Source organism: Uloborus diversus, unplaced genomic scaffold, assembly GCF_026930045.1.
Source record: "Uloborus diversus isolate 005 unplaced genomic scaffold, Udiv.v.3.1 scaffold_708, whole genome shotgun sequence".
NCBI lineage: Eukaryota > Metazoa > Arthropoda > Arachnida > Araneae > Uloboridae > Uloborus > Uloborus diversus.
In genome coordinates this window covers 14602-26446 of record NW_026558910.1, presented here as the reverse complement: position 1 = coordinate 26446, position 11845 = coordinate 14602, and the positions used below count along the sequence as shown (strand labels likewise).

General features: G+C 34.9%; 1 protein-coding gene across 1 annotated transcript; it reads right to left on the bottom strand.

Annotated features, from left to right (window-relative positions):
- Nucleotides 1–3130: 3130 nt before the first annotated feature.
- On the bottom strand, nucleotides 3131–11083 carry LOC129233767 (uncharacterized). The gene is made up of 3 exons (XM_054867745.1): nucleotides 10855–11083; nucleotides 8540–8858; nucleotides 3131–3269 (listed from the first exon to the last, which is right to left on the bottom strand). The coding sequence occupies exons 1-3, from the start codon at nucleotides 11081–11083 to the stop codon at nucleotides 3131–3133; spliced, it is 687 nt and encodes a 228-aa protein (XP_054723720.1).
- Nucleotides 11084–11845: the final 762 nt, after the last annotated feature.

Here is an 11845-nt window from a genome sequence, read left to right as displayed (position 1 = left end):
ATTATTAAATTTTCTCCCACTGAATGGTCTCCTATGGGGGGGGGGGGGGGGAGGTGTCGTTTTCAGCAAACAAAATTTTTCGGAGAGTCAAAACTGATTTTTTTTTTTAAATTCCCCTCCCCCCTCGATTTAGCATGTTGAAACTGACTTTGGCGCCCTTCAGGCGTGCGGTGCACGCCTTGCACGCCCGCTTACGGCGGGCCTGAACCCTCGTGTGCAATACGAACACAATCTTTTCGTAATTAGAGTGACTCGAAGTCCTCTTTCGTAAATCCTTGTAACGAATTTTTTTTTTTGGTAGCGGCGGTTATCGAAGGAATAGCCATCGGCCCTTGGAACCGAGTTTTCTCTTCTAGCACTACATTATTAAAACCTCGTTTATCCGAATCTCTGGATTATCCAGATCAGTTTTGTAGTCTTATAAAAAAAATCTATATTCACATAGATAATTTTTAACTGAGTAGGAACATAACTATAAGTAGAATGGAACATTCGCTTTTTGTTTAGATTAAATGTACCGCTCTGGTAAGAGATACCGCTCCTTAGAAACACCACTGCTGCTGAACTAATGATAAAGCAAGGGTGCCCACCTGGGGGAGGGGGATCATCGCGCAGACTGCGCCATTGAAATTTTTAAGGGGGTGTTTTAGGGGGTAGTTTTCACTTGGGGGGGGATTCCGTGATATTTAGGAGGGGTGCGCCCCTGGATAAAGCTTTTGGTACATCGTTCTTTTTTCAAATAGCACATGTTTTTGAAGACAATGGACCCATTCTTCGTTATGAAACTATATGAAAAATGTCTTGCAAATAATTCTATGTAATTTTGTTACGAAGTCTGATTTTTGCAGTTATGAACTGAAAGTCTGCTTAATAGAGATTTGCTCAGCTTATTAACCTACTAACCGGGTTATCCGGATTTTCGGTCAACCGGATTGCCCAGTTCGTCCGGAGTCCGAATAAACGAAATTGTTCTGAACGTTCCTCTTTCTTTGCAACGATATTTTTCGGAAGCGCTGAGAAATGAAACGTTCCCCGTGATTGCGATTGAGACATTTATTTTGAACTTCGAACTAGCTTATCTCTTGTTTACCACCTCCAATCACGTGGTGAAATTACCAAACCTTGATTTAATTAGGTTGTTTCTTAGATATCATCAAGGTTTTTTTTTCAGTCGCTTTTCTTTGTTCACTCTGTTCTTTTACCAACCTAATCTTAACTTTTAACACTTTAAATCTGGCTTTAATTTTGAGCAGATAATAAGAAAATGACATTTGTCATTCAATTAACATTTAGTTTGACTTTTTCAACGTTGATTTTGTTTTATTTATTTATTATTTTTTTTTAAAGATAATCAGTTTTTTCTTGTGCACTGTACAGTAAATAAAGTATTTAACACAGAGAATACATTTTCATCGATTTTTTTTATCCAATAGAAAATAGTTATTTATAAAAACGAAATTTTCCGACAAAGATTAACAAAAGAATGCATATGAGGCAGTGAGAAGCAAAGGGATGTAAGTACCGAAATTAAAAATTTGGAGATAATTAGTACTAATGGTAGGTGAACCAATTCTCTGTTTTGGGGCAAAAGATGGTACTAGTAGCCCTGGTAAGTGCTGCGACACAGTATGACTTAGAAAAACTTTTCAATGAAAGCGTACCTAGGACCGTTGCGTTTTACTCAAGACTTGAAAATGTCCACTTGCATCCTTTTGCTTCTCACTGCCTCATATGAATGAGATAGATGAAATGTCTGTGACATATTGTACAACCAATAAATACCAACTAGAAAAATTTATTCAATGATATTTTTTTAACTACTATCATTAACACCTCAAATAACATTTAGATCAAAACAAAATTGAATCATAAAAATTACTATATTGTTTTACGCGATGGTAAGCATATGGGTTTAATTAGAAAACGTTTAAGGAATTCCCATCTTAATCAATTATTATGATTGGTTTCATATTTCAAAAGTAAAATCTATGTTTTATCGATTTATCACTATATTACAAAATTAGATGGTTGATGAATCGAATTAAACATTTTCACATCGCTCAAGTTAGAATCCCAAAAAGTCCTTATTTTTTGTCTTCACAAGGACTGCTTCTAGATTAGTGACAACGCCTTTGATGACTGTCTATCAATGCTCTGACCGTGGTAACCTGATCGGTGAGGCGTCGGATTTGTAGCTGGAGGATTGCGGGTGCGATGCCAGCCGGTCGAAAGTTCTCCGTATTCGCTAAAGGTGACTGGAGCATGTTAAATATGTTCGTAGTCACAAAAATCTCCAAGTGAATTAATACCTCTGGGGGTGCTGAATCAGGAATTGCTCGGTTCCTGGTCCGGTTCAAAAAAAATAATAATTATAAAATAAAATAATAATAAAACAAAGCTGTCTCCGTTGCCTCATCTTACCGGTTAAACCACGCATCGTGGTAGGTACGGGGAACCCTGGAGTGTTATGTTGTCTATAAATGCTTTAATCGTAGCCCGAAGTCGAAAATTGACACGTTTAATATTTGTAATGGATTAATATGCAAACTGTATCATCTCTACTGACAACCATGAAAAGGGATTCTAAATCATGAAAAACTATAGAAACAAACACTAACACGTTTCATTAACTCATCATTTTCAAGTTTATCGAAACTACTGATGCTACGACGTCAATTATGACAGCAATGTTTATAAATATGCTCGCCTATAGTTCGTCGCAATTCATAAAATGCTGCATCATAGTTATCAGCCATATTTATGCACTGGCATATGTTGAACTTTTGTAAATAGGAAAAAACTTCTTTTGAATCCTTGGCAAGGCCCAATTAAGGTAATCGGAGACCTTAGGCCAAACAGTTTCTCTGGGTCAACTCTGTAGACAAACTTTACAACTTTAACCTTGGCTGAAGCAATTTTAGCAATTTGCGTAGCCCTTTAGAGAGGGGGCCTTTAGCTAAGACCTAATTGGCCTGTTCATTAATCAAGCCAGAACGAAGGGAAGCCACGTATATTTCTTCCACCATTTGACTATGATTAGTAATTCTTGCAAAAGTGTATTGCTGTGTTTTTAGTTAAAAGAAAGAAAATTGAGTATTTCTTCGTGGTTGCTTTCAAGCAGAGCTCAACGTTATGTCCTAAAGTCATTTCTGGAGCAGAAAAATGTTCCACATCTGCCATTGTTTCCTCTCCCAAAAAGTGCAGATTTTCTTAGCCTCTCTTTGAATTCTTCTGGGATGAATCTGTTATTCAATATCGTGTAAATGATCCTGAAATAGACAATAATGTTAGTCACCAAGAAATTATACAGAAACAAACATTAAACAGGTTCGCTCGCTTATAAGAAGTTTGATTTCGGAACTAAGGAGACTGGTTAACGAGTTCAAATCGGACCCGGGGGTTATCTGGTTAAGCGAAATTCTAGTTGAAATTGAAAATGAAAAAAAAAAAAAAAGTACATATGATAAATGATTACATGTATAAAAATTACATGAGACAATTAAATAGCATTGAATTGCTTTAATTTCATTACATTTGTTACTTTGTGATAGTATATGTGCATACGTTACAATGTTATGGTATGTATATTTTAAACTTTTTGCTGAACCTTTTGATGTATTCTTCAAAATATTATGTACTTACTGCGCAGGGAGCTTTATTTTGATGTAAATGGCAGTCGTTGACCATCTATGGTTAGCTGTTTGTTGTTAACTTCCTTCTGTAATGAAATGCTAACTGCTAAAATCTTAGCAGTTACTTAGACTGCAAGAGGAGGAGTATTTATCTATCCTTCGAAGGTCTTCATGGATATGAACTTCAAAGCAAGCAACTGCATTTTCAAATCATTAAACTTTTCTTTCTGTTTAAGGTGTATTGTTGCATCGTTGCAATAACGACGGGCGAACAGTGTCTGAACTTACCACTTCAACAATGCTCTTGTAGTTATAGAGTACAATTCGTATTTATTCATAGTAATACCTGTCCTAATTTCGTCGCCAAGCTCCTTTTTATGCATTTCTCAATCAAGATTAATTCTGTAAAAAAGGTTTTTCTACCTGCGCTATGTTAGTGCACGAAAAACAACCTGACATTGCAAACTGAACGACGCTGAAGACGACCTAATTGATATCTTCCCTACCACCATCAAAAATAGCTTACAAATACAGTTTAAGATTTAAATTACAAAAAAGTGATTTTGGAGAGTCCTGAACTCCATCCAATTTTCTAAAGTAGCGTTTCCCAATCTGAGGGTAAATATTTTCAATCAAAAGGTAATATGGGATTTTTCGAGAGTTAAAGATATGTACAAGGATTGGATCACTGTTTAATCGCAACACAAAATTCTGTGCATTAAATCTAACTACGTAATCTGTAGTCATTAGTAGTTAATACAATAATGTAAGTCCATTAGAAACTTTAGAAACTATGGAGTTTTCTTTCTTCCGTGGTAATAAACTTGAAGCACTTCTTACATGTGTATTGGCCAAACGTGCACCAGATAATAGAGAAACTAGGAGCCAGGGAGCATAGAGTAGCCGCCTTTGGCTGTTTATTCTACCTTCCCTTCAAAAATTTAAATGTATAAAATTGCCTCCCGCTGACCCGTCAGTTCAGAATTTTCTGGGGGTGAGGACGGGCAAAAGGGTACATATTTATTGGATTTTATAAGGAACTAGTGGTACCTGCACGGCTTTGCCCGTCGTAGAAAATTAAAAGGTCATTAGGTTCGTCTGTATATTTACAAATAATGGATGATGAATTTCTCGTCAATTTGCTATGTTCATTTGCTCGCCCACAGTTCCACGTTATGATATTTTGATAATTTACTCGTCCACGTTATGATAATTTGATTGGTAAGATGTTCCTAAAATTGGAATAGGAAAAGAACAAAATCGAATTTTCAAAAAATCGCTTCGCAGTACACACTCCCATGCTACAAACTAATTCTGTGCCAAATTTCGTGAAAATCAGCCGAACGGTCTAGGCGCTATGCAGATCCTGACAGAGAGATATCCAGACAGAGACTTTCAGCTTTATTATTAGCAATGAAAACAACAAAACGCATAATTACATGATTTCTAGAATCTGGAGGGGAGATATTAACCCCCCTAATCGAGCCTGAATGATGGATGTGCCTCCCCCCCCCCCCCCACATACACCATTTTGAGCTGGATACGCCCTTGGTCACTTGACTTGAAGACTTTCTACCTTCGGTGAAAATCTTTATACATAAATGGCTACTTCTGTATGTATGTATGTACGTCTGGGGTAATCTTCAAAACTACTGGACCGATTTTAACCATTTTTTCAGCATAGATAGCTACATTATCAGATAGCAACTTAGGCTATGATTTAATCCTAAAAAATTTAGTCAAAAAAAGTTATGATGAAAAGGATGAAAAGCAGGAAATTTCATGCAATTTCCCCATTAAATGATTAAATATAAAACCCGTTGTTACAAAAATTCGTTGCCTAACAACAGCAATAATAAAAGCAATCATAATGAAAATTTTTAATCAAGGCTTCTCCGGAGCAAACATGAGTTTAAAGTCATTTAAACATTTGGAAACTCTGCTTTTTGCACACTTAGAGAAATATAGTAGAAAGCTTTTTTTTTCTCTTTTTGTGTATGTGCACTATTTAATTAAACAAAGCGCACAGTTTTTTTGAGTGATCTTTGCTTTTGTTAATTAATTTTTTAGAAATTCTTCAAATTTTTATCTGATTCAATTCGTGCTTTCATTTCTAAATGAATGCTCGTTCGTTCTTTATACTTATTGCTATTTTACTTTTATGGGTAAGGAAGAAGCTCGATTTCTAATCACGTCAAAGCGGTGTGTTTTGAGTTCTTTCAGTTAAAACCGAAAACGAAAGAAAGTAGCGATTGCTTCTCACAATTATTACTGACCCAGGCAACGCCGGGTATTTTTGATAGTAGAGATATAATACGTTGAAGCCATGTTCACTCCTTATTTTCTAATTTTAGATTTTAATGGAACTTTTGACACTAATTTATAACTTGATATATTTATGTGGCAAATTATTTTCTTTTAAGTAGCGCATTTAAATTTTTTTTATTCATTTCTGCGAAATATTTTAGTGGTATATGTTTTCATGCTATTTAGTAGTTTATTTTATTATTTATTAGTGTTATTATTTACTAGTTTAAATTGATTAGTTAAGTTATAAGTCGTTAGTTCTTTCTATGTATATATTCTCAACAATACCGTGCTAGCACAAATGTGAAATTCAGATGTAAAATCTGTCAATTTTATCAAAACTGATTTATTAATACCATATAGTTCTTTGTAACATATTTTATCTAAATAAAATGTTTATGGTCATTTGTGAATAAGAAATTTTTTTTTTAAATTTCTATGAAAGTGAACTCTGAATCAAATATATGGAGGTGTAAAACTTTAAAAAGCAATATATCATTTTGAGTTGAGCTAAAGATAAATAAATTCCGTAAAAGAGGTTTATCTGCCGGCACAGTGTCGTTGGAAGAAAAACAACCTGTCCTCGATGCACTGCAGTTGGGGGAAGGGGGGGGGGACGATCGTGTGTCGTAGAGACACACGACAGAAGAGAAACTTTTATCTGTCTTTTTTTTTTTTACGTTCTGTACTGTTACTTCACCCGCACGTTTTTCCTCACGCCACGCTCTTGTTTTTTCTTCGCCTAACTTAGGCATATTTACAAAAAATTGTGTATTTATGAAGAAAATGGATTATAAATAACGAGAAAACTAATCAATACCCGAAATCCGCTTTTTAATTGTTGCCGAAAAACAATGAAAAGGAATGGTAATAATAAAGTTAATTAAAGCTAACAAACTAATTTCAAGACTGAACTTAAGCAATGTGGATTACGCTTTTAAACTGAACACTTGACTTGAATCAAAGATAAAAAAATTTTGAAAACAAAAATAGAACCGACTTCAAATTTGCTCTAAAAAGTGAAAAATAATTTTATTCTTTAAACACCATCGATAATGCTTTTAAACATAATTTTTGAAGTTGGCGCAAAAACAAAACGTAAAATCCAGTGTAACCATGCTTCGTTCATATTTTTTTCAGAAAAGCATCCAAAATTACGAACGAAACATTTATATCGTTATTCAAATATGTTGTCATCAATGCATACTTTATGTGATAGTGAAGAAACTGGGCCTGGTTAAATTTATAGTTGTAGTTGAGTTATGGCTGTGAATGATTTTATCTATCGTTTTTGCGCCAACTTCAAAAATTATGTTTAAAAGCATTATCGATGGTGTTTAAAGAATAAAATTATTTTTCACTTTTTAGAGCAAATTTGAAGTCGGTTCTATTTTTGTTTTCAAAATTTTTTTATTTCATTCTTTTTAGTGTAAATGTAGGTATTTCAGAAATAGTAAGAAGTTACCATCACGAAACTTCACCATATTTTTTTCATAAAAATGCTCCATACTAAAAAAAAAACTATAAACATGCGTTAAATTTTAAGCGATTGGCACTAAAAACTTATCTTTGTTCCTCTTTGGAATTAATGTGTAGTTAATTTAATTATAACCATTTAAGTATTACGTTTTTCCAAACTAATTTACATTTCACAGCATTTAAGTTGCTCATGATGCAATTCTGTATTTTCTTACTTAGCCCCCATCATTTGTTATTGGCATAGATGATAACGAAAAAAATACTACTGTAGTTGAGGCAAACCTAATGGTAGCATTGTGAAGGCTAATAAGCAGATCCTAATCACTGCATCACCTCGCTTCCAGGTTAGGTTTACCCCCACTATGGAGCAATAGCACTGAAGAATGGAAGATTTCGATAATTCACATATTGTTACTATAAATCAGCAAGGTTACCAAAATAAAATTATTTACGCCAAAAATGAGACGACAGCGCCAGATTCCCGATTATTATCGAAATATCACCCTGAAGAAACTTGATGCTTACTTCAGAGAAGCCTTCATTCAAAATTATCATTACAATTACTATTAATGTTACTGTCGTATGGCACCAAACTTTCATAACAATGGGTTTTAAATTTAATCATTTAATAGGGAAATTGTATGAAATTTATGGTTTTTTGCCCATAACTTATTTTCTAAAGGACAAATATGGTGAAACAAAGTAATGGGACCTAAGTTGAAGCATCCCCTATCATTAAAAAAAAGAATCATCAAAATCGGTTCACTAGGTGAGACGCTATGAGTGGACAAACAAAAAAAAAAAACATACATACGGTATGAACTGATAACCGCCTCCTTTTTGAAGTCGGTTAAAAACTTAGAAAACCTTCGTTATTTGGAAAGTTATGCCGAAATCCACAAATATATGTTTACTTAAGTTCAGCCTTGAAATTAATTTGTTAAATTCACTAAAAAGACTAACCGCATAATTACTTTTTTTTTTTCACTGTTTTTGGCAACAGTTGAAAAAACAACTACGACACTTCCGTCACACAAAAAGCTTGCAAATCAGAATCTTCAAAAAAAAAAAAAAAAAAAAGACATGCAAAGAGAATTAATAAAAATGGTAGGATGACTTACAATGATGAAACTTCCTTTTCCAAGGATTTCATTCTTGCTGATTCATCCGAAAATTGGCAGACCAACCTCTCGAGGCAGTGATTGTGGGTACTAAGCATACCGCTACACTTCAGGTATGACGCCATGATCTCGTCATTGTGATCTTCCTTGTGACTCATCTGTTGTAAGTATTTCTGTATAACATCAAGATCCCTAATGTCTCTTTTGGTTGGATGAGAACTTTGATTTGTGTACAGCTTCCAATCTGGATTGTTGAAGGTCTTCATGGAACCTAACGTCTCTAGCACCGCATCTCTTCGACTCCGTCCTTTAACCATGCCTAGCAAAAAAAAGAGCAATATTACACATTAAAACAGACGTTGCAATGCAGTGATTCTCAACCAGGGCCTGATTACCGCACAGGCCTACTAGGCTTGCGCCTGGAGCTCCAAATTACTTAAAGAATTGTGCATAGCATTACAACTATACGAAAAATACACACATTTTAAATTACTAATTAAAACATAATGGATTGTTGGGAAAAAAATCTTAAAGGAGAATTTTTATTTATTCTGCCAGTAGCCAATTTACTATGTCACAATTAAGAGAGGCTCCGAAGGAAATTCATAAATGCACATGATAAATGATTTACATAGTTCTGTGATAGACAAAGGGGACCCCAAAATATATATTCCGACTGGCTCCCAAACAGGGCTCTAAATTATTGTGGGCCTAGGGCCTCACTTTTAGTTAGTCGGGCCCTCTTTTCAATCACTATAACGAGAAACTTTAGTGACTCAAAATTCTTGAAGCGTGTTTCTGCAATTGCGAAAACCTATACACAGGCGACGTCAGACAAATCAGTATAGTGTCTCTGATAACTTGTTGCTTGCTCTAGCACGAGCTCATTTATGTTTGGGTTGAAAATAAAAGAAATTCTTAGATTGATACGATACCAATAATCGTTATAGCAACCCAAACCGCTGTCCTCACCCCTGTTTTTAAATCGAATCATTTACACCTCGACGTCAGTGGATCGTAAGTTAACATATCAGAACCAAGTTATTTAGTTCAATTGGTTCAACATTCCTAGGATTGGCTGAACCGATGAACACAATTATTACAATATATAATTATTAATATGATGAGAGCTTTTTCCATTCAAACCACACCAGGACCATAGACTGTTCTTGGTTTAACCAAAACGATGTCGATCTCCAGTCATTTTTTTATTATATTTTTTCAAAGTTACCGTTTTATAGTCAGTTGCTAACAAACAAAACAAAATTAACTTCATCATTGACTCATTAATCATTTTTCATTGTTTTTGACAAAAATGAGGGTGTTTCCTTCAATCAAAAGTGCTACTTTTATTCACTGAAATTGTTAAAATAAGCAAAAACTAAATAAATAATTAACATAAAACCAGAGAATACTTTTATTTTCCCAAAATTTAATTTTTAAGAATTTTTTTTAAGTGTCAGATTTTTAAAACTGTTTCATCGTGTTACGTCACAAGTGAAGACATCTATCTTGGAAGAGTGGTTGTCTTATCTGACAAATTATCGCTCTTTAGTTATTTTTAAGTGTTAAAAATTATTAGCGGAACGATATAATTGTTGGTTTAATAATTCCTTTCGCGAAGTTTGGCAATGTCCTGAAATTTTGTTCTAGCAACCCTAATGACTTGTACACTTGTGACGTCAGCAGCAAAAATGAAAACAGCGACTGAGCGTCTCTTAAGATTATTTTGTTTGAAAGAGGAAATAAGTCAAAATTAAGAAAAAAAAGTAACTCACCCCATGTTTTCTATTATGCTCTTTCAGAAAAAGTATTTATGAAAAATTGGAAAAACGACCCAATTAAAAACGGTAAATCAGCAGGCATTTATGACAGAGAAAGTAACTTCAGAAATAGTCTTCTTTACTAATAATAAAGCTGAAAGTCTGCCTGGATGTCTGGATCTCTCTCTGTCAGGATCTTTGTGACGCGGGTAGCGCCTATACCGTTCGGCCGATTTTCATGAAATTTGGCACAGAATTAGTTTATAGCATGGGGATGTGCACAACGAAGCGATTTTTCGAAAATTCGATTTTGTTCTTTTTCTATTCCAATTTTAAGAGCATTTCACCGATCAAATTATCACAAAATGGGCGAGTAAATTTGTACCAAATTATCATAACGTGGAACCGTTCCATGTGCAAGCATAGCAAATTGGCGAGAAATTCATCATCCATTATTTGTAAATATACAGGCGAACCAAATGACCTTTTAATTTTCTACTACAGGCACAGCCGTGCGAGTACCACTAGTCAATAATAAAAACACTCACTCACCCTCTGTGGTTAATGTAGGTAGAATGGCGGCTAAACTACTCAAAGCCGCGCTGGCAATAATCGGTATTGTTGCAAGTGGCGCCAAAAAAGCCAGCATGCTTTCCAAACTAAAAGTGTTGGGTGATGGTGTCTTGAACCCATAATGCTGGAATCGATGAAATTCGTATATGTCACCATTTTCATCTGGACGTATCTGTCGACGTATTCCATTGTCTTCTGCAAAATACATTCGAAGTATGATTAAAGTGAATAACCAACGTAAATAACGAACAAATTTGGAAGAAAATACAGAATATAGCTATTTCAAAGCTACATTAGAGCCTCTTCATCAGCGCAAAAAGCTCACCAGCACAACCGAAAGTCGCGAGAGAACTGACAACAACCAAGTGGACGCCGGTATTTATACCAGAGAGGGCCAATCAATAGGAATTCAGGACACAAGACAGCAAACAACCTCGTTTATGACCTCGATTTCTTGGAAGCTTACTATATTTGGAAAAATTCTCATTCTCTTGTCAATGATTTTTCCAGCGCGCCATTTTTTCATGATATTTGGAAGCAATTTCTATAATTGCCTATTCTGGTTTCTTCGTTGTCTCTCACTCTTTTTGTCTCCTGGCTTCTGATTGGTTGTCTCTCCCCCTTGCTCTGAACCCGGGATTGACATTCTGTTCGCTGATTGGTTGTTTGCTGTCTTGTGTCTTGATTCCTACTGGTTGGCCCTCTTTGGTATAAATACCGGTGTCCACTTGGTTGTTGTCAGTTCTCTTGCGACTTTCGGTTGCGTTGGTGAGCTTTTTGTGCTGATGAAGAGGCTCTATTTGTAGCCTTGAAATAGCTATATGCTGTATTTTCTTCACAATTTGTGCTCTATTTACGTTGGTTTTTCGCTTTAATCATGTTGTAGCTCCCTAGGTACTGAAAAATTTTCAAATATAAATTTTTCCTTTAGCTTTTTTTTCCTCCAAAATTTATTGAATTATAATATGGG